The sequence below is a fragment of the Chroicocephalus ridibundus genome, chromosome 14 (assembly GCF_963924245.1).
Source record: "Chroicocephalus ridibundus chromosome 14, bChrRid1.1, whole genome shotgun sequence".
NCBI classification, from domain to species: domain Eukaryota; kingdom Metazoa; phylum Chordata; class Aves; order Charadriiformes; family Laridae; genus Chroicocephalus; species Chroicocephalus ridibundus.
Window position 1 is genome coordinate 9,062,252 of NC_086297.1, and position 22,073 is coordinate 9,084,324.

Consider the following 22,073-nt stretch of genomic DNA (forward strand, 5'->3'; position numbering starts at 1 on the left):
ACCTTGGCCTGGGGTATGTGGGTGAAGCCGTACTCCTCGTAGGCCATGAGGGAGTTCTTCATGGTGTTCACCGTGAAGCCATAGAAGGAGATCTTGGTCCCCACATCCTCCTCGAAGCCTTTGATCACGGCACCGTTGAGCCTGTGGGAAAAGCGCAGGACGCGGGTCCAGGGCTGGCCTCTCCCCAGCACCCATGGCCCCATCCTGCCCGGGACCCGTCCCCACCTGAAGACCAGATCGTGCGCATCGATGGCCTTGCCCTGCCGCGAGCCGTTGAGGATGCCGCCGTTGCCTACCACGGCGCAGCGGACACAGCCCCCGGGGAAGGCGTCCCTGTCGAAGAGGCGCCTGTTGGCAGAGGCGTTGAGGAGCCGGAGGGTGCTGCCCACCACTGGAAGGGAGCAGGATGGGGCCATCAGCGGGGAGAAGGTGTGCACCAGCCCACGCGAGCACGTGCGCGTGCAACAGCAGGCACAGACAAGCTTGCACAAGAGCACATCCAGGAGCAGCACACAAGAAAGCTCACACCACCCTCGCGCAGGAGAGGGGGCTACAGGTGGGATGGGGTGACACCAGCCAGTCACAGAATCATGGAACGGTTTGGGTTGGAAGGGACCTTAAAGATCATCTAGTTCCACCCCCTGCCCTGGGCAGGGACACCTCCCACCAGACCAGGTTGCTCAAAGCCCCATCCATCCCGGTCCCTCTTCTCCCAGGCTTGGTGTCACCCCCTGCAGCCCCCCACTTTCCTAAGCCTGCTCCAAAATGGCCACCTGAGGCTGTGCAAGGCACGGGGACGCATCCGGACATCTCCAGCCCCAGCCCTGTGGATGCTGCTGCCCACGCTGGCCCTGTCCCCCCCCGACAATGTCTCCTTGCAGCTGCCACCGGTTCGCCCCCCCCACCATCCCCAGCACTTCCCAGCCCAGGGATTGAAGCCAGTGGCTGCCAGAGAGAGCAGAGAGTGGGTTTGGGGTGGGAAGGGAAACAATCTCCATCCACAACAATAGAGCGGGTTGTCCGAGCCCCTCCGGCCCCAGTTAATAATCATGCACACACTGGAGCTTTTATTCGGGGAAAATGTCACAAGATGCAGCAAACAGCGTTTGCAAAACTGTCCCTTCCGCCCCGCGCCCTGGGAGGCGGAGTGGGAAGAGATCAAGGTCCCTGGCTCCTCTGCAGGGCTTCTCTGCCTGCCCCACGTCTTCAGTCCCTTCTGCTGGGCTCCCCGGGCCCCTCGAGCTGCCCCACACCCTCCCATTGCCCCCCCCGCCCCATACCCTTCCCCCCCCATCCCGGTTGGGTCCGTACCTGTGTGGGACAAGCCTTGCCAGCCGTAGGGGACGTGTCGTGTCCTCAGCCTGTCCCAGGTCTCCGGGGTGAAGTGCTGGTCCCACATCAGCACGGGGGTGTCGAAGCGGAAGATCTCCCCAAACTTGGGGTCTGCCTTTGCTCTGGCCATCACCGAGCGGGGGCATGGCCTTGGCTGGGAGGGAGGAGGACGTCAGTTCAGTCTCCAGCCTGGGTCTACCTTCCCTCTGACATCTCCACCCCCCAGCAGGCACCGAGGAGAGGACAAACCCAGGGACAGAAGTGCTCCTTGTCCGCCATACGTTCTGCTGGGTCCCCCAGGCAGGTCACTGCCTCACGTCTCGGTTTCCTGCTGCAAAGCACCCTGTGGTACCCAGGACCAGGGCTGGGAGGACCAGGGGGTACAGAGTCACCCAAAAGTATAAACCCCATGGAAGATTCAGCACCTCCTAGTGCGGGTGCCCCACTAAAGGCTTTTGCTGTACGAGAACAGCCCAGCACTGGTCCCTCCCAGAGCCTGGTTCACCCTCACGAGTCCCCATCCCGGGCTGGTGGCCCAGGTGTTACGGGGTTGGAGGGGGCGGGTGATGCTGGCTCCAGCCTCCACATTGAGGAATTGCTCGGGGAGGGGCTGCAACCACGGCAGGGGGACCTGGGGAGAGCCAGGGGCATGGATGGAGGAGGTTGCTCCTCCACACACGCAAGCAGAACCCCTTCCAGACGATGCTGCTCCTCCCCAGCTTCCCCACGCAGACCTTCACCCAACAAACCCCAGCAAGGAGGGGGACGGGGATGCTAACGGCACTGTGCTAACCATCACCTGCTTTCTGCTGGGCTTGGGCTCCTCCAGCTCAGGAGAAGGCTTGAAGGACTTCCCACTGGAAAGGGGGAAACGTATAGCGGAGTTAAAAATCCATCACTTGGGCACTGGGGAACCCCACACTGGGCAGGGGGCTCCCAGCTCATGCCAGCAGCACTCCGTGCACCTTTCTCCTTACCTCTCTAAGCCGCCTTCAAGGTTCCATCTGCGGCTGCCGGCTCGGCGCGATGTCCCCGGCGGAGCCAGGACCAGCGGCTCCGGCTGCAGCAGGCTGGGAGAAGAAGCCAGTGGGGGGTCAGCCGGGGAGGTGACACTGAGCCACCGCACCCCGCCTGTGAGAGCCACGGGGCAGGACCATGTCACCTCCACTTGGCTCCCCTCCACCGCTGCTTGTGCCCCCCCGCCCCCGTCTGCGCGTGTTTCGGCAAGCGGAGAGCCGCGGATTTGCAAAATACTGGGTTTATGCAGAAAGCAGCCACCGTCTCCTGGTGGTCCCACCTCCAGGAGCCCCACGTACCAAAAACTGCACCCAGCCCAGCCCACAGCCTTGGGGGGGTCCCTGCCGAGACCTCCCCGGCTCTTCCCACCATCCCACCCTTCCCAAGCCTGAAGGGGACGGGGCTGGGACAAGCCGGGCAGGTCAGCAGGAGATATTTAGTCGCTCCCCTGGAGAAGCAATTGGCAAGTGGGATCTGGAGGGTCTCGGGGTGTACGGGACCCCCCCTCTGCCCCGGAGCCAGCTGGGGCGTGCTCTGATCCTTCATTTAGCGCCGGGGGGACAGAGGCAAAGCATCTCGGGGTGCCCTGAGCCCCGTGGGGCCAGGCAGAGCAGACCCGGCCTCCTGGGGGGGTGCGTGGGGCTGGGGGCCAGGGGTGGGCAGGGTCACAGCCTGGCGAGCAGGAGGTGGGAGCCCACCGGAGGGGAACAGGCTCCCATTCATCCCTGCACAGAAGGGCCCTTCAGAGCCCCCCCGGCGCCGCCTCCAGCCCAGCCGGCAGGTGCTCAGGCCAGAAGGGGGGTATTGTGGAGGAGACAAGGGCCCCCTTGTTACGGGATCGCTGCTTGGGAGCCCGGGGACAGGTAGAGGCAGGTGGGGAGCGGAGCTCTGCCTCCCCCCCAGCCCCCGCCGGCGCGAAGCTGCCCGACGCAGCGGGCATTGGGTTTCCGTCCCTTCCACGGTCCCCGTTGTCACCAGCGGCACCCACAGCCCTGCCCGGGAGCGGATCCAGACCCGTTTGTCACCCGAACTCCGCTCCGTGCCACCCCGGGGGTACGGCATGACGTGCAGGACAGCCCAGCGCCTCGTCTGGTGCTGTCACCAGGGCGGGAGCATCTCCCCAGGCGTGGACGGGGGGCCAGGGCCACGCAGGTTTAGTCCCAGCTCCCTCCTTGCACCATCCCAGCAGGGCCAGCTCTGGGCAGAGGACGCTGAGGGCAAAGGCGTCCCCCACCAAGCACCCCCGGTGGAGCAAGGCAGCTTTTTAAACTGAGCCAGCGTGTCTTGCCTCAGCGTCCCACAAAAAGGCAGCTCCCCAGAGCCCCCACCATCCAAAACACACACGCTCCAGCCCGGGGGCAAGGTCCCCGGGGTAGCCCTGCCCCGCGGCCACATCCTGCCCTCCAAACGCATGCAAAGGGCCGTCCTGCTGCGCGCAGAACAGGAGTGCTGGCAGCGGGGCTGGCCCCAGCGCCGGGAAGGGGTCGGGCACGGCGCTGCCCCCACCTCCCCTTCCAGCCACCAGCTCATCCCGGGAGCACCGGAGCTGGCGGAGAGGAGGGAGGGCAAATCGCCGTGAGGGTCCACCAAGGTGGGACCGAGCCGTCGCAGGGAGATGTCGGAGCAGCAGCTTTCTGCAGGGCGTTTCTGGTGGAAGCACCGCGAGCATCTAAATAAACCCAACCTGACCAAACCCGCCCGTTCACCCGGCTTGCGACGGGAGCGGGGCCGCCCTGGCAGGCTCCGTGCACAGCAAGGCACCGGCTGGGAAAGGCCACCCAAAGGCTGTGCGAGACCTTGTGGATAAGCTGGAGGCTGCTTTTTCAGCCCGTCTCTGCCAGGCACATGCGGCACACACCGGTCAGGGCAGAGCTCGCCCGGGCAGGAGTCTCGCAGCAGCTACAAGGAGAGCTCTGCACAGCCGGTCAGCCCAGCTCGCCCCCAGCGAGCCGCCCCAGCCCCGCTTGCTCCCTCCATCTCATGACCCAGGAGATCCCCAGCCCACCAGCCTCAGGAACAGGAGCTTGTCGACATTACCAGCACCTGAACGACGGACCAGGGACTGAAGAAACCTCCCTGCTCCAAACCCAGAGCCAGAACCAGCATCCTGCAAAGCACCGAGCTCCCCGGAGCCACGCAACATCCTGCACCCAAAGCCCCCAGTTTGGCCACCCACCCTTTTTTTGGCCACTGAGATGCAACCCACCACCAAACCCCAAAAGCCGTTACCTTCACACACCGTGCCCAGGCTCGTGCTGCCCAGGAGCCCCACACAAACAGCCTCTCCCGGCCCCGCTGCCTCCCCACCCCTTCCCCATCAGGCTCACGAGCCCCAGCTGCACGTCTCTGCCCACCCAGCCCTCCGAGCTCGCCCGCTCTTGTTTCTTGGTACAGACCCTTCCCTTTCTCCTCCCCAGCTGGTCCCAGTGCCCGCAGGACAAGGCAAAGTCCCGGGCCCTGGCAGCGGGAGGGTGCCGTGCTCCTTTCCAAACTGCCCGGGAGCGGCTGGGGCAGGGCGGGGGGCTCGGGGTGGCTGGAGGGAGGTGGGCACAGGTAGCCCAGCAGGCTGGCTCCTGCTGATGTTTGATGGGATCCACCTCCAGCCACGGACAGCCACGGTGTGTGACACTTGCTCATCCCTTTTTCCGGGATTTGTGCTGACCCGATCAAGCCAATCTGCGTGTCAGCACGGCCCCGCACTCGCATCCCAGCCGGGGCTGCTGGAGGCACCTCCCCAGCATCGCAGCACCCATCCTGCCTGTGCCGGCTGCCCAAGCCCTGCTGGGGAGGGCATGTGGTGGCCAGGCCCCCCCGCCCCACAGCAGCTTGGCGGCGTGTCGGGGAGCCAAACGCTTTGACGTCACCCGCCAGGATGTGGCGTAGCGCCTCGTGATGCTTGGTTGACTCAGAAGATGACAACCCTCCCCGGGACCGGCTGATGCACAATGGGGCTCCAGGGAAGGAGTGGCCCGTGGCTTCCCAGACACTAGCCACAGCAGCGGAGCCAGCCAAGCCTGGGTACAGTCTCTCACTGCCGTGGCATTCACAAATATGACGTCTCTGGTCCATGGCCACCTCCTGTTTCCGGAAGATAACACCGTTTACGAGTGTTGTGAGCATACACTCCAGCCTTATCTTCTGCAAACACTCCCAAGGCCCTGCAGAGCCATTTGAAGGAGCCGAAGCAGGAACGTGAACGTGTTCTTGGAACCCGTTTGCTCCATCCCACCGCGAAGGGCCGAGCTCCAGGAAGCATCTTCCCCCGGCGCAGAGCCAGGGCAGCACGGCGAGGCCGGGCACAGCTCCGCGCTCATCCCGTCTGCTCTAATACTAAAGCCATGAGCGGTCCCGGCAGCTCCCCGGCGGGGTTTCAGGGAGATGGCTGGGCAGGGAGCGGGATGGGGCTGTGCCAGCCCAAGCCGGGGGCTCTGGGGATTCAGCTCCCTCCAGGGAGCAGGGTGGACGGCTCTGTGGAGACGGGAGCATTTCACCCATCTCCATAGGGTCCTCACCGCTGCCACCAGCTTCGCGCTGAACTGGAGGAGGACTCGGCATCTTTGCATCAAAAGCAGAGAGGCCAACGGGACGAGGGAGGGGATTCTGACCCCCTGCTCCGCTCTGGGGAGACCCCCCCCTGCAGTGCTGCCACCAGCGCTGGGCCACCAACAGCAGAAGGACACGGAGCTGTTGGAGTGGGGCCAGAGGAGGCCCCGGAGATGCTGGGAAGGCTGGAGCCCCTCTGCCGTGAGGACAGGCTGAGAGAGCTGGGGGGCTTCAGCCTGGAGGAGAGAAGGCTCCGGGGAGACCTCAGAGCCCCTTCCAGTCCCTAAAGGGGTCTGATAAAAAAGATGGGGACAAACTTTTTAGAAGGGCCTGTTGCAATAGGACAAGGGGTAATGGTTTTAAATGAAAAAAGGGAAGGTTTAGACTAGATATAAGGAAGAAATTTTTCACTCTGAGGGTGGTGAGACATTGGCCCAGGTTGCCCAGAGAGGTGGGAGATGCCCCATCCCTGGAAACATCCCAGGTCAGGTTGACGGGGCTCTGAGCAACTTGATGTAGTTGAAGATGTCCCTGCTCATGGCAAGGGGGTTGGACTAGATGACCTTTAAAGGTCCCTTCCCACCCAAACTATTCTGTGATTCCATCTGGCCCTCAGGTGATTTGGTGCTGGCAGCGGCCAGCATCAGTCGGGGGGGGTCGGCTTCCTCCCGACCCCCTTCATCCCTCCCTAAGTCTGCGTGGAGACATGGCTCACACAAACCTCCCGCCTGCAACGTGGCTGCCGGCACTGACGCGTGAGCTCCCCCGACCCCCGCTTTGTGCCCCGACGGCGGGCAGAGCGGGAGCCGTGACGGCGCGGCAGCCATGCGAGGCTGTCCCGGTTTCACCCCCGGCCCCGCATCCCTGGGCAGGGCAGAGCCCATTCCTTCGGGTGCGCGGCTGGGGCTGGACAAGCCGCGATCACGGAGCGGCGTGTTTGTAAACACAGGGAATCGGAGCGATGGCGACTCGCTCTGGTTTGGGTCTAGCTTTAGCGGTTGGATCAAAGCCATGAGGAAAAGCCCAGGAGAGGTTTGGAGCGCAGGTCAGCTCCAGTTACCTTGCCCTGGGCTCCTCTCTGGGGCTGGACGAGGGGATGGGACCCTCGGTCCCATCGGTTGTGGGGCAGGAGCCCGGGCTGGCTCTGTGGTGGGGGGATGTGGAGCTGGGGCAGGTCCAGGCAGGGTTAGGCAGTGGCTGCCATGTGGTGGGGGGAAACCACCCCCGGCTGCCATTCCATGGGTCTCCTCTGCACCCCGCTCCCGGGATGGGCCATGGACCCTGTGCCAGGGCATGGCTGGTTTCCATTCCCAGCTCCAGCGTGGTCCTTGGGCATGTCCTGCTGCCCTCGTGGGCCTCAGTTTCCCCTCTCAGGGACATCAGTTGGAGCACTGTGTCCAGTTCTGGGCTCCCCGGTTCCAGAAGGACAGGGAACTGCTGGAGAGGGGACAGCAAAGGGCTACCAAGATGATTAGGGGACTCGAACACCTCTCTTATGAAGAAAGGCTGAGGGATTGGGTCTTTTTAGTCCGGAAAAGAGAAGACTGAAGGGGGATCTTATCAATGCTTACAAATACTGAAAGGGGGGGTGTCAGGAGGATGGGGCCAGGATCTTTCCATTGGTGCCCGGTGACAGCACAAGGGGTAACGGGCACAAACTTGAGCATGGGAAGTTCCATCTCAACATGGGGAGGAACTTCTTTACTTTGAGGGTGGCAGAGCCCTGGCACAGGCTGCCCAGAGAGGTGGTGGAGTCTCCGTCTCTGGAGACATTCCAAACCCGCCTGGATGCGTTCCTGTGCCACCTGCTGTAGGTGACCCTGCTCCGGCAGGGGCTTGGAGGAGATGATCTCCAGAGGTCCCTTCCAACCCCGGCCAGTCTGTGACTCTGTGACCAAGCTCTCTGCGGGGAGCTGCTCCACAGCCCAGCCATGATCTGCCCCGATCACCGTGCGTACAGGCCAACCTCTGCCCCGGCTGCTGGGGATACCTCTGCTCCACAACCCCGGCAGGAGAGGGGATCCCTGCCTTGGGCAGAACAGGAGGGGGCAAGGAGAGCCGATGGCACCCAGCTGGCGAAGAGGGAGCACCTGGAGCCCAGGCAGCCTGGCCAGCTGCATCCCCAGCAGCTCCCAGTGTAAATCTGGCTGCGCTCAGCTCACCCCGCGCAGGACCGGCTCTGGCCCCACAGCATCCCCCATTGCTGGGCAGCACCCAGGCAGCCGGGCTCTGTCACACCGATGGCACCAAAGAGCACCCAGCGTGGAGGCCAGGGACACCCGTAGGACACTCCTGATGCTCAGAAGAGAGAAGGGCAGCCGATCCCTGCAGGCCGAGTGCCATACAGGCTCCCACACACCCTCCCCGGGGCTCTCTGGGGGTCCCTTGGGGCCCCCAGCACCCTTGCCCGCCTGGCACTGGGGAGACTCGGGAAGGGGCTTGGGGAGGCTGGAGGATGCAGGGAAGGCAGACGTGACGGCGAAGGGGGAGACGCCAATTGCTGGAGTCTGGGAAATGCCACAGCCCCTGGGAGTTTGCAAGCAGTGGGGGGGCAGCCCCGGGGACCCCCTTCTTGGGGGGGGGGGGCAGCTGTGTCCTATCCCTGCAGTGGGGGAGTTCAATGCAGCTCCATGAGGGGCCAAACCTTCCCCCCAGGACAACCAGCCAGCTCCGATGCCAGCCCAGCCCCCCAGGGACTCAGGGGGCTCCCGGGGGGTCTGGCTGCCTGCTGGAGGGGGTCTGATCCTGCCGGGGGCTGAGCACCCTCCGCCATCCCTGTCCCCAGCAATGGTTTCTTTGCACTGTCATGGGCTGAACCCCCGCGGGGACCCCTGCAGCCTCCCCATGGCCCTGGGGTCCCTCTCTGGGCACCCCTGGGCTCGGCTGGTGGCCGCAGGCAGCACCCGGTGGCCAGGACACCTCGGGGTCGGGGAGGGGGGGGGGCAGAGCCTGCTGCAAGCACATTTTTCAAACCAGCCACCAACCGGGGGCACAGCTGGGATAACCTGCGCTAAAGGGGCCCACCCCGGCACCCCAGTCCGCCCTCCCCATCCCAGTGCATGGCACCTCATGCTGGATTTGCACATCCCTGCCTCCCACCCCCTCTCCCCGTCCCCCCCCTTACCTGGCTATGATCCTCTGGCTGGCGGGTGACTCCACCGTAGCGTAGTAGTGACTGTAGAGGAGCAGGGAAGACGTTAAACCCACCAGGAGCAAAAAGCAGAGGCGTTTCCAGTGAGGGGACCCCATCCCAGTCGCTTCCAGCGCTGGAGGGGCACAGGCAAGCGGGAGCGTGGGAGCCCGCGCTGCCTGCACTGGGCACGCTGCCGTCCCGCCGCCGTCCAGAAAACTTCCCGGCCCTTCTCCTCTCCCAGCTTGGTGGGTGCCAACGCCACTCCGGTCTGGCTCCCTCCTGCCCTGGGTGCCCAGCTGCACCTTGGAGCAGGCTGGGATATTCCTCTGGAGCGGTGGGAGGGAGGGTGTGAGCCGGAGGGAGGAGGCACCAGGCTGACTGGTTCAGACTTGCTGAGAAAAAAAGCACTTTTGAGCTGCTTTTTCTCCGAGCTGGGGATTAAACATTTACTCAAACCAGCAGGGAAATCCGCTTTTTTTTTTTTTTCCCCCCTCCTTTTCATGCCACCCACCCACAGCTCACAAAGCACAGAGGTTCCTCCTCGCCGTAACTTTCTTGCTGGGCTAAAACAGGCGCTTTCGCCATCGGCTGCTTCCCCACCGGCAGCAGGCACAGCCCACGCCAGCACCCGGCGACCCCACGCTGCAGCCTCCCCCCCGGCGTCTGCTCTTTATTAGAAGTTTATCAGAAACTCCGAGGCGAAGCCGGGCTCCGACCTTGGGGTGCCCGATAGCAGCACCGCGGCACGTACCGGCACCGAGCGCAAGAAACGCCGCCGCCGCGGGAGCCAATCTGGCGTAAAAAGGAGAAACAAGCTGGGGGGGACACTGGTGGGTGCTGCCTCTGGGTCCCTGCCTGCTTCCTGGCCGAACACGTCGCTCCCCCACAACGTGGTTTTGCAGCAAACAAAACCCTGCAGGGCTTTGTGCCGAGTTCAACGAACGGTTTGGGCTGGGGCGGGGGGAAAGGCAGAACGGGTTTGGGGGGTTTTGGGGGGAAATCCAAATGAAGCATTTTAGTACTTTCAGAAGGAAAGTGCTTCAGTTTCTTATTTGAATGAGCATTTCGAGATTACTTCAGTTAAACTCATCTAAACAAAGCAAACAGCCCTGCGAACTAAAGGATATGCAGACCAAAATGTTTGTTACAGCGGGGGAAGGGACTCGCAAAGGAAAACAAGCTTTTTCAGTCCATCTGCAGTGATACGGGGGGGTTGGATTTCTGGGGAGCCAGCAGACTTGGGGAGAGGCATCATGGTGAGCCCCACTCCATCCAAACCCTCGGCCCTGCGCCCGCCGCTCCCCAAGCACCCACGATGTCCCCCCAGGGTGTCACCCACCTCCAGCCCCTCCGCAAATACCCACTGGCGTTATCCAGACCCAGAAACCCGGGGCCAAATCCCGTCCCTGCTCCCGAGTCCCACCCACACACCCCCAGTGTATTCACGGCTGCAATTTTCCCCAACTCTTCTTATCCCCCCAGATCCAGCCGCCCCCCACTTCCATTCCTCCCGCACAGACACCGTTCCGACAATGCCGCTCGTTCAAAGGAAGATAAATGCAAAAAGCCATTTCCTAGCAGTCTGTTTCCATCTCCATTTTCTTGCATTTCTGCAAGCCCCCCAGTTGCCAGCCCTGCTCCTCCGGGAATTTTGGCTGTGTGGGGACAGCACAGTGTTGGCATCCACGAAGTGCCCAGTTTGCATCGGTGACAATGTCCTGGTGCAAACACAGGACGACCCAAGGCTGGCAGTGGTGGCAGCACTGGCCTCGTTCCACCGGGAGAGTGGACATTGGACCCGGGTCACCGCAAGGGGCCGGAGGCCGGGCTGATTTTAAGGAAAACTTACAGAGAACAAGCCCTGGCATTGCACGGGGGCCGGGGAGCTGTGCGGGGGGGGGGGCTTGGCTGGGCCCGCAGCGTCTCGGGGAAGGAGAGAGCAGGCAAGAAGCAGGAGGACAGGTCACAGCATCATCGCTTGGACACGCAGGGATGAAATCGGGTCTAAAGCCCAGCTGGAGCTAAAAGTACAAAAGAATCACAGAATCATAGAATGGTTTGGGTTGGAAGGGACCTTAGAGATCACCCAGTGCCACCTCCTGCCCTGGGCAGGGACACCTCCCACCAGCCCAGGTTGCTCCAAGCCCCGTCCAGCCTGGCCTTGAACCCCTCCAGGGATGGAGGAGCTTCTCTGGGCAACCTGGGCCAGGGGCTCACCACCCTCACAGCAAAGAATTTCTTCCTAATATCTAATCTAAATCTCCCCTCTTCCAGTTTGAAACTGTTCCCCCTCATCCTATGGCTCCCCTCCCTGATCCAGAGTCCCTCCCCATCTCTCCTGGAGCCCCTTTAGGGACTGGAAGGGTCTCTAAGGTCTCCCCGGAGCCTTCTCTTCTCCAGGCTGAACCCCCCCAGCTCTCTCAGCCTGTCCTCACGGCAGAGGGGCTCCAGCCCTCCCAGCATCTTTGTTTCCCTCCTCTCTCCCCGCTCCAACAGGTCCATGTCCTTCTTGTGCTGAGGGCTCCAGAGCTGGACACAGCACTCCAGGCGGGGTCTCCCCAGAGCAGAGTAGAGGGGTAGAATCCCCTCCCTCGACCTGCTGGCCACGCTTCTTTTGATGGGCAAGAAGAGGGAGTTAACACATACCCCAGTAGCAAAAGGCAACTCAGAGAAAACGAGGGAGCACTGATGGAACAACATTTGATGCTTTTTGCCTCTGTATCCACCAGCAAAGCCTGGTCCCAGCCCCTGGGGGTACCGGCACAGTCTGGGAGAGACTCAGGGCCAGCGGAAGGGTTACAACAGTCTGGGGTCCTGCTCAAAGGTGCGCCAGCCTGGAGCCTGTCCCCACCCAGCGTGACTCAGGAATCACCCTTGTTCGCTCTGACCCGATGGATTCACTCCCTGCGACACAGCACCTCAGCTCATGTGTCCTTGACTTGTGCCCTTCGTTAATCGTGGCTAATTATTACCAACTGTTATAGTAAGTCACAAGGGACATAGCAAGTCCGGAGCAAGTGCCCTGGAGAAAGTCAGGAATTTGCCATTCGGAGACATTTATGGCTCAATTATGCAAACGCTGGTGGAGTGGCAGCTTCGCTGCATTTGCCCAGAGGGATGGAGGAGCTGGTTTCCTCACATCGCTCTCTTCTCTCTGTTTCCATGATATATGGTTTTCTACTGCTGGTTTTTTTTTCCAAAGGGGTGAAAATGAGATGCGCAGTTCTTCATCTGCTCTGCTTGTTTTGTGCCACAGTGCATTCTGGCCCATGCCCCAAAATTAAGTGGCGCCTAATTTAGAAGTTAAATAAGTGTGAAAACCTTTTCAGATGATAGTTGCCAAATAAAGATTAGGAAAAGAACACAAAAGAAATCACAATGAAAACCAGCAAGTATCATTTTTAGCCTGGGCTTTTTATTCCAGTGATTACTTCTTGGAAACAAAACCCAAGCCATCCGCATGGCTAGAGAGAGCGAGAGGAAAATAAGCACATTTTGCACCAGCTGGCTCTTGGCCATGGGTTGGTGGATGAAAGTCTTATGGTCTTTGCCATGATGAACTGTCCAGCCAGGAGAAAGACATCTCCAAAAACCTCCTGGAGGATTTCTATATCCCAATTTGCTCAGCACGGGTCAGAGGTGCATTTAAGAAAGTGCCAAAAATCTGCTCGTAGGAAATTTCCCTGAAACGCAAAATCTGGACCTCGGAACGCGTTGCCTGTGTCGGCCCCGCTGGAGAATGCAGGGCCATATGGCTGCCTGCGGAGGCAAGGCCATCGCCTAATGAAAAACTCGTCAGCAGATGTCTCGAGAGGCTGACGCACGGCCCCTTCCCCACGGGGCGGGGGGAGCAGCGAGAGCACGCCTCGGCCGAGCCTCCTCCCGCCAGGTCCCCCGCGGAAACGGGCTCAGGCAAAGCGCCTGCTCGCACTGAGCCTGGATGGTGCCGTGGATGCTCCCGCACCGGCTTTGCTCGGATTTTTAGGTGTTACTGCAACCGAAGTGACCGCAGGGAGGATGCTTGGACACAGGGACCCGCGTGACGGCGGTGCGGTGGCAGCACTCAGCCGCGGGTCTAGAGGTGCTCAGGGCTGTGCTCAGCGTCACCCCACGGCAGCTCCGAGCGCTGGGCTCTGCCTCACGGGTAGGGAAAGGGGCTCGGGGATGCAGCTGCGCAGGCAAACTGAGCTGACGTGCCCCATCTTTGTGCCAATCTGTCAGGACGCGGCCCGTGGGGGAAACACACCCTTTAGTCCCCTCGGGCTCCTCGCACAAGCAGGAAGGTTGTGGGGACGAGCCACGGGCTGGGGTGGCAGGTCAGGACCTCACACGCAGCGGCAGCATATGACTTACATTGGCTGGGCGCTGCTGGGGCTCAGCCCAGCTCTTATCGCAGGGACGTCTGCACACAACAGAGCCGCTGGTCAGCCCTAGACACCATCGACCGGGGCCAAGACAAGCCAAACACACAGTCCGAAGGCCATCCCCTCTCTGCCAGGCATGAGGCAACCTGTGAGGCTCTGGGTGATGCCCTGGAGGGGTGCAGAGCTGGGAAACATCTTTGAGAAATTAGGGTGACACGACACAGACAACTGCCTGCCTCTCTCTTGGCTGCTCTGGACCAGGTAGGGCAGACGTGGACTGATCCTGCCCTGTCTCAGCAGGGCAGACATTCCGGAGGTCTGCTGAAAAAGGGGAGCCTCAAAGCTACAGGGCCAGGCTCTGTCCCCAAAGCTGGGGAGAGGGGACATCGTCTCTGACTGTGGGCTGGTGTCAGACCCTTGCCCGCCTGTGCGGTCCCCACCTGATGTGGCATGGCTGCCGTGGGAGGGATGGAGGGAGCCTTGGGATGTTCCCAGGACTCAGTGTCTTTCCAGGATTTACCACCCTGAAGGCTGGATCAGGAAAGCCCCACAGCACCCAGGGTCCTGCTGCCCAGACTGGTAGAGAAGCCCGGGCTACCACAGACCCTTGGCTGGGAACTAGGGGCTGCTGCACCCCCAGGAGATGTTTGTGCTGCCCTATGCACGGAGATCAGGGCTCACTGCAGGGGAGGGCCTCAGAGGTCATCTGGTGGTTTTTGCACAACAAAGCCATGGGCTGCTCCTTTATCTTGTTTTCCCTCCCCTATTATCAATAGCTTTTCTGGTCCAACTGGATTTCTTTGCTGCCACATCCCCACCACACAGAGAAGGTCAGCACGGTGGTGAGGAGCATGAGCCTCCCCACCCCTGTGCACTGAGGGCCTGCCCCAAACCTCTCTCCACTTGGGGAATGTAAATAGCATCTGTTTGGTCACCAGCATAGAGGTTTTTACACTGACCTGGAGCCAGCACACGCCTCTGCTACACTCCCCCGGCACCCGGTCAACCATGGCTGCTTGAGAGCGATGCACCTGGAAGAAGCACCTGCTCCGTGCTGGGAAGCCAAGCACTGGTCTCCAGCTCTGCCTGCTCCGTGCCTCAGTTTCTTGCCTAGGAATGAGAGAGGCAGAAGTGACAATCTGGGTGTGCCACCATGGCACAAGGCTGCCTTGGAGCCATGTGTGGTACACGCAGTGGCTCCCTCTGGCACCTGGTTGGGTTTGGTCTTGGCACCCCAAGCCCCAGGACACGGTGCAGAGCCCATCTCATCCCCGCGCCTAGTCAGCCCAACCTTTCAGGCTCCGGAGAGCAGGGCTGGGCTGACCAAGAGCGGGGACAAGATGGACTCTGCATTGCCTGCTCGTCCCCAAGGCGCATCCCCGTCCCCCAGCCCAGCAAGTCCTGTCCATCTGCTTCCTCCTGCTTTGGCCCCAGCCCTGGTGGAGGAGCTACGTGCCTGCGAACATGCAGCATGACATGGGCCCTGCTTCTTTCTGCCACACAGGCCAGCAGTCACACCGCAAAAGGGTTAGAGGTAGAAACCAAACAAAAGATTCAAAGCCCTGCCAGGAAGGTGACGCCGCAAGAGCTCCTGGGTAACAAGTGGATTTGTTACCCACAACCTGGCAGGGAATATTTAGAGGCTGTTAACTTCTGAGGAACCCAGGGAGGAGTCGGGAATGGCTGTACCAACGGCTTACGGGACTCACTGACAGCTGTGCAAATAAGTAGGGCTGATTCTACAGCAACTTCCAGGCTGAAGCACGGTCGTGTTATTTCTCCCTCAAATCAGACATCTCTGTTTAAACCCATCAGACCGCAGAGCTCCTGGCTGGCAGCCGGGAAAGACGCTGCTGGTCACTGGCTCTGGGTATCACATCCACGCATGAGGAGGAATTGCTGTGTCTGAGGCATCTCTCGGGATGCCAGACCCGGTCCCGCCGTTGGTCCCTCCAGCGCTGTGCCACGTTGCACAAGCCAAGGCTACACCTCTGCATCTGTGAGGGTGGCACTTGCATGTCCCAAACCTCTCCTATGCATGTCCCCATGTACCCCAAGGAGCTCCTGGGCCATCAACCCTACGGGCAGGCAGGCGTTACAAAGTGAAGGACGCTGGGGGACAACAGTGTGGTACAACACAGGCAGCTGCAGGGCTGTGCCTGGCACCTGGACAGGGCCTGTGCCAAACTGGATGTGCCGGACACCGCACGACGCTGACAGGTCCCTGAACAGGAGCTGCCACCTGGTGGCACTGGGACAATGCTGCTACCCTGCCAGGGCTGGATGGGGACATTTGGGGTGGTCCTGCACCACGGCACCCACTGTTCAGCCGTGCTGGGGAGGCTGGGACTACTCCGTCACAGCCCGGCATTGCTGCTTTCACCTCGGGACACACACCCAGTGGGGGGACTCACACAAGCCATGGACCCTGGCTCTCCCCAAGGGTGTCCGGGTGTCGCTGCCCTCCACGGGTTTGTGCCAGACTAGAAGTTGGTGGAGAAATGTCACCTCCAAACCCCCTCGATGTGCCGTAGCCACTCTGGACCTGATGCCACAAGGTCAGGTGGTTCTGATGAGATGCAGCTGGACTTGTGCTCCCAGGGACGTGTCCCTGTGTGTGCTGCACCTTGGCCAGCCCATGGTGGGACGGGAGGCCTTGGTGCAGGGGAGACAGGAGGAAAGCGAGGAGGCGAAGGGAACCGTCAGCTCAGAACCGCTTTTCTGGGGCCAGAGAGGACGTGGTTTAGAGCTTGCTGTGAAACTCCAGACCCCAGCAAAGGGCCTTCTCCAGCCAATATTATCCTGGGTAACACCAAACTACGTCAGCTGTGCTGAGAGGAGAGCCTAGAGGGAACAGGCTCTGCTGGTGGAGAAAGTCTCCTGGGGAGTTTCCTTCCTTGGACTCTGGGAAGCCTCAGCAAGTGGATCTGGGTGCTGGGGGAGAGCGTGGACTGGGGGCTGCCAGCCCATCTCCAAACCTTCCTCCTCGCCCACCCTGGTCCTCTCACTCAGCAGGACTCAGGCCCATCCCGCTTCCCAGAGAAGAGGAAAACAAAAGAGGAGGAGGGGGAAGGAAGGGGTCTAAGAGAAACTTCTTCCAACTTCTTGGGAAGAGAAAAGCCCTATTCAGGCAGGAAGAATACCCGTGCGGAGCTGGTCACTAAGCAACCTGCAGCAATTCGGTACAGCCCAAGCACGGGCAAGGAATAAAGCTGCCTCGTTACCCTCTGAGAGCCCAGCCGGGCAAGTGCTGGGCAGGGAAAGCCTGCAGGGCATGGGGACAGGGGACACCAGCCTTGCACAGCCCCTGCAAGGGGCTGAGACACCCAGCAGGGTGCAGAGCTCCTGGGTGCAGGAGTTTGTCCTTGGTCGGCTCTGGGGGCGACTAGCTGCCATTGGGCTTCCCTTTCACGGGGAGGCCATTTGCTGCTCATGAAGGATTTCTGGTCTGCTCCAAATCCTGTGGCTCCCCATGGGTCTGGTGCTCACATACATCATTCCCAACAGAGGAACAGTACATTTCGGACACTGTGGGGCTTGTGTGGGCAGAGCAGCCAAAGGCCGGCTACACCCTCTCCCAGATAAGCTGAATTCTTCATGTAGATTATCGACGTGGGGGGTTTTCTTTGCAAACAAGCTTAGTCAGACATGAGAAACTGCTTGGCCTCTCCACAGCACATGGAAAAAAGGGACAAAGGAAATTGGGCCTGGCAAACCCTGCTGACAATCCCTGCTGAGATGCCTCCCTTGGAGCCCAGGGGATCCCTGGAGACGCCGCTGCCCCCGTCAGAAACGTTGCACACAAAAGGAAAACCGCTCACAGCCAGAGCAGGTCCACTGGGACCAGTCAGTGTGCAGCTGGGCCCCAGTCCAGAGCCTTATGAGCCCAGGTAGATGGTCTGGACCTGCCTGGACGCTGGAAATGGCTTTTTGCCTGTGTAGTGGTCACAGGGAAAACTTCCAGCCCCTCCATGCATTTGTCTCCAGCATTTGTTATGCCCAGAAAGCAGTTGCTGGGACAAGGACAAACTCTCCAGGTCTTTACCCACTTCCACAGGGAGGTGTTTGGCCAGCTCTGATCCCCATCCTGTGACAGCAAGGTGGACAAGTAGGGGATGCTCAGGTGCGTCCACACAAGATGCAGAGAACCTGCAGATGGAGGTATTCAATTAACACTCAGTCCTGCCCTTTCCTGGCTTCACCATCCACTATCTCAGCCTTTCAGCAATTGCTTTGGATGCAGACTAAATAACCACATTCCACAGGGCTGCAATGAAAAATCAGCTTGGCCAAAGCAGCGCCATTTATTTTATTTACTTATTCACATGTCCTGCAGCCAGGGGAGTCCCAGAGCAAAAGGCACCAAGTCCAGCATGTCTGCTGCACCATGGAGAGCATTTATCAGCCCTTGAGCTGATGGTGGTGCTCCTTCAGAAGTGTCACGGTGAGGCCACGCTGGGAAGCAGAAGTGAGATTCGTCCTCTCTCAAATCAGTCACCTGGAAACGTCCAGTCCATCCTTTTTATCTGCAGGGAGAAGACTGGAGCAGCACCTCCAGGAATTAAGTAAACCTGAGACAGGATCTGTGCGTCCACCTCAATCCACTGACTGCAGAGGAAGCTTCCCTTAGACAACACACCCAGCTCCAAGATGGGCACCACTAATGGAGAGGATCCACCCAGAAGAGAAGCAGCCCCAGCCTGAGGAGCATCTCCTTGCAAAGAGATAAAACCTGGATGAAGATGCAGGACATGCTGGACCATAGACTACCCAGATCCATCCTAGATTCTCCTCTCCGAAGACCAGTGCCTACAACCATCAGCAACAGTCTGGCAGCATAGCCAGATGGGACATCTTTGTTGGCGTGCTGTGTTTTCTTGCTGGCTTGTAGCATTTGCACATTTGTAAAAACGCCGTGAGAGAATAAAGGTGCTGAAAGAGGGAAATATCTTTGTGGGGATGAAATGTGCCTGGAAGTTCAGAGCTAACCTTGCCTCTGGTGGTCCTCTTCTGTTCCCAGTGAGGTGTTGTTGCGATTTCCCAGGCAATGGCCCCTGCCACACAATCATGATCTCTGGTAAAGCTTCATGATATTCTCATCATGAAGCTTTTTCCACACCCGCTTCTCCAGGTTGAAGTCGTGATTAGTGTAGAAAATCAGACGTTTCCAGTCCTTGTCATAGTAGTGATCCGAGTACTTCTCGTGACCCTCTGTGATGTAGCCATAAGCGCTCACCTGGGAAAGATGGAGGGCTCACTGGGGAGAGGTACCAAGGACGGAGGGAGCTAAGTGAAACACAAGACACAGGTCCCAAACAGGGAGGGAGCACAGGACAGGGATGCCAGTCATGGCTCCTCCAAGTGACCCTGCATGGAGGTCCAGAGGGACCAGACTGTGGACGCTGGATCCAGAGAGCCTGCTCTCCTCTCACTGCCTCCCTGGGAAGCAGGATGGTTCTCACACCACAGCAGGCTTCACAACTTCTATGTGAATTATTTGGGTCTGTTTCTCTTGTCTTCAATCTACTCCCTCATGGCTGACCAGAACCCATATACCCTCAAGCCAGGCAGAGGTTAGGCAGGGTTGGAGCCACCCCTGCCCTGCCCTGTCATCCTATATCCCTTCCATACAATTCTGTGTGCAAGAATCATCATGCCCTTACCTGGTCACAGAGATGGAGGGCAGTCAGCAGCAGGAAGGCCCCCGTTGTGGGCCTGTACAGCCGCCAGTAAGGCTTTTCCAGAGTTTCAGATTTTAAAAACCTGCAGCAGGAGAGAAGAAAGCACAGAGCAGTTGCTGGGGGTAGTGGTTCAAGTTGGGCACACCTTGTGTCCCGCCCTGTAGTCTGTGTGGCATCTTCCGTCCTTGCAGCAGTTCGTGGCCATAGGAGGCATTTCAGACGAGCCATGAGTATGCCCACATGTGTGGGTGCCGCTGTGCGCTCAGTAAAGCGCACGGCCAGTCCAGAATGCTCCATCGCCTGCACCGCAACCTAAGCCCAGCTCTGCCCCAGCTTTATGGAAGTGGTAGGTCTTGAGGCAGTGAGGATAAAGAGAGGGTGGATTAAAGGATCTACTACGTTAAAGCCCACTCTTAAATCCATCCTTTGCCTCGCAGTGCGGAAATGGCTTTGAAGCTCCCTGGTATATCCTGCTCCCCATCCACCTTTAGCAGTGAAACAAGACATAGGGAAGGGGGGAGGCTCACAAAACTCGCCAGGAGCTGCAGTGTTTTGTGCCAGCAGTTGTTAGGAAGGTAGGAGTCCACACCAGGAAAAAATAGCATTCAGCCCCTCTTGGCTTTGGAAAGGACCCAAGTCAGAGGGGAGGCAGCAGAATAAGCAGGGAGGTGCAAGCCATCTGGCACCGCATTTGCCTTCTCTCAGAGAAGACGTAACTCAGCTCTCAAGGAGACCGAAGGGTAAACACAGCCAAAGCAGGGCACAACGGGAGCTCTTCTTCCTACATCTCTTGGTCACGTGTGGCCCACGATTGGCACATCCTACAGTGACAGTGTCCAGCAGGCTCGTGAAAAGGATTAGAGGGGCAAAGAAGAGCAGCCAGGCCAGGCAAATGGGATACTGAAGAAGTGCCTGTTATCGTGTTTGAGGGCACAACCTCCTGAGTCAAGAAGGGATCTCGAGAGAAAAGAGCTGTTACAGAGCCTTCCTCCAAGGTGCTAAGCAACAGGGAACATGAAAGGTTGGTCCTGAACTAGATCAACTATTCTGGCACTCTGGCAATGCTCTTCCCTAAAGAGTTGCCATTTGCCCAGGACCTCTTTTGGATGCAGAAAGCCAAACTGTCTGACGCATGTAGCTTCTCCAGCTCACAGATAAGGGATGTCTACCCACCACTAACATCCACTGCAGCACCACAGAGAATTTTAACTGACTGCACACTGACAAAGCTTACCCCCAATCTGCTGGTGTGGCTAAACCGCAGTTACAAAGGAGTGAGCTGGGAGGAGAGGGCCCAGAGACAGACAGAGACGGTGATGGCCAGAAAAAATAAGCCCGTTAGAGCACATAACCCCCAGCTCACCTGTTTTTCATGTATCTGAGGAAATCAGGGTGAACCACCAGGTATTTGTCCATTGTGAAATCTTCATCAAATCTCTCCCGGGGCTTCTGCCTAAGGACAGGAATGGGGAGACTCAGGACAAGCTTCTATATTTCATCACAACTGTAAAGCAACAGCCCTGATGCGCTTGGTGATAAGAGAAGAACCACAAACACTGTTAAACTATTCTGCAACACTTCGCAGACTATGACAAAGCCTCCATAACCTGTGTGCATTGCAGAGGAAGAGATCAGGGAGCAGAGGCAACAACAGGACAGGGAAATACAAAAAGCGTGTGTGTGTATAGACAAGAATTGGTGAGACCAGGATTTCATCCATAAGTGGGCCACCATGTACAGACACCAGGCCAGACAACAGCATGTGGTCATCCCAGAGGAACACAAAGCTTTCTCCAAGCTCTGGCCACACATCATTGAAATCAGCTACTTCTGGGAAGGAGGTGTATTCGTTACAACAGTGCACAGAGCTTGGGAGGAAATAACGTAATTCCCCGGACAAATCTGCAAGGGGAGGAAGGCTTTAACCTGTCTATACCCTAGCCTGCACTTCAGCAGTGCTCAGCACTGTGGAGAGGAAGAGAGCACAGCAGAGAGCTCCAAACGAAAAGGGTAGAGATGGGGCCAGTTTGTTTCACCCGTACTCGTCTAAGAATCCTTTCCTGATGTTCTTGTTCAGCAGAAGAGCCTTCAGCCACTCATAGTCTCTGGTTCCCTCCAGGAAGTGAATGTATCTGACATGCTAAGAAAACAAGTGAGCATTAATGAATGGCACAAGAGAGACACATCCTTTAAAAACAAAAAGCAAGCAGGCGTCTAGGCTCACTGAGTTTCTTGGACACACACTTTCGGTCTGCAGCTTTTAACTATCCCACAGAAGCAGCATGGAGATAACACCTAACGTGCAGCTACTTCTACAGCCCAAAGGGCTGGGGTGGGACTGATGCAGCTTGCCACTGCAAACACTCACTGCCAGCCAAGCCAACGCGGGTTCCCTCGTAAAGGGTAATGCTAAAGCGCTAGCTCAGCCCCTTTGCTCCTCAAGCACAAGATCAGAACCGAAGGCCACAGACTAACAGCATCCTGTCAAAGCTATGCATGCATACAGCACGGACCCGACTTACTTTTCCCCGTGGAATGTGGCTGAACCCTCTGTGTCCCAAGATCTGAAGAGAGGACACCAGGGAGAAGGCTGTGAATCCATAAAAGGAGGTTTTTGTTCCCACATCTTTTTCGTAGCCTTTGATGACAGCCCCGCTCACCCTGGCCATGGAAATCAAACAGAGGAGCAGGGTTAACAGGTGACCATTGAAAACCCTCGCATCCATGTTTATAACAGGAAAAGACAGTGTTAGTCTGGAGGAAGGGAAGATTAAGCCCATTTGAGCTACGCCTCTTGATCTGCAGGAGAGCCACGTCCCTCTGCTTTGGAGCTGGCTCTTTATGGCTCACCTGTGAACCCAGGCTCTTCCTGGGTGTTTAGGTTTTGGTTTTTCATCTCCTCCTGCCCCCAGTTATTTTGGCACTTCAGGGTCAGTGCAATACTAGAAGATGTGAAGTTATCCAGCCGTAATTATCTGCTAGCCAGAATAAGCTAGCTGTGTA

At 58.9% G+C, this 22,073-nt stretch overlaps 2 protein-coding genes across 9 annotated transcripts in view; both read right to left on the reverse strand.

The window, feature by feature from the left end:
• Window positions 1-10,362, reverse strand: part of ST6GALNAC2 (ST6 N-acetylgalactosaminide alpha-2,6-sialyltransferase 2) — a 39,330-nt gene extending 28,968 nt beyond the window's left edge. Inside the window, exons 1-7 of one of the 2 annotated variants that reach the window (XM_063352064.1) lie at window positions 9,777-10,362; window positions 9,017-9,417; window positions 2,310-2,402; window positions 2,132-2,189; window positions 1,312-1,486; window positions 226-391; window positions 3-141 (exon numbers count right to left, since the gene is read on the reverse strand). In XM_063352064.1, the coding sequence (XP_063208134.1) occupies window positions 3-141; window positions 226-391; window positions 1,312-1,486; window positions 2,132-2,189; window positions 2,310-2,402; window positions 9,017-9,141 (756 nt within the window). In that variant the 5' untranslated portion in view covers window positions 9,142-9,417; window positions 9,777-10,362. Of the gene's footprint in view, window positions 1-2; window positions 142-225; window positions 392-1,311; window positions 1,487-2,131; window positions 2,190-2,309; window positions 2,403-9,016; window positions 9,525-9,776 lie in introns of those variants that run through there. The other variant, XR_010073286.1, reaches the window with a different exon arrangement.
• A 150-nt stretch (window positions 10,363-10,512) lies between these two features.
• Window positions 10,513-22,073, reverse strand: part of ST6GALNAC1 (ST6 N-acetylgalactosaminide alpha-2,6-sialyltransferase 1) — a 32,510-nt gene continuing 20,949 nt past the window's right edge. For 3 of the 7 annotated variants that reach the window (XM_063352188.1, XM_063352187.1, XM_063352189.1), the window contains 5 exons: window positions 21,593-21,731; window positions 21,113-21,210; window positions 20,434-20,523; window positions 19,053-19,152; window positions 17,410-18,625 (listed from right to left, as the gene is read on the reverse strand). In XM_063352188.1, the coding sequence (XP_063208258.1) occupies window positions 18,455-18,625; window positions 19,053-19,152; window positions 20,434-20,523; window positions 21,113-21,210; window positions 21,593-21,731 (598 nt within the window). In that variant the 3' untranslated portion in view covers window positions 17,410-18,454. Of the gene's footprint in view, window positions 11,047-12,521; window positions 14,500-17,409; window positions 18,626-19,052; window positions 19,153-20,433; window positions 20,524-21,112; window positions 21,211-21,592; window positions 21,732-22,073 lie in introns of those variants that run through there. The other 4 variants (XR_010073307.1, XR_010073306.1, XM_063352191.1 and 1 more) reach the window with 4 other exon arrangements.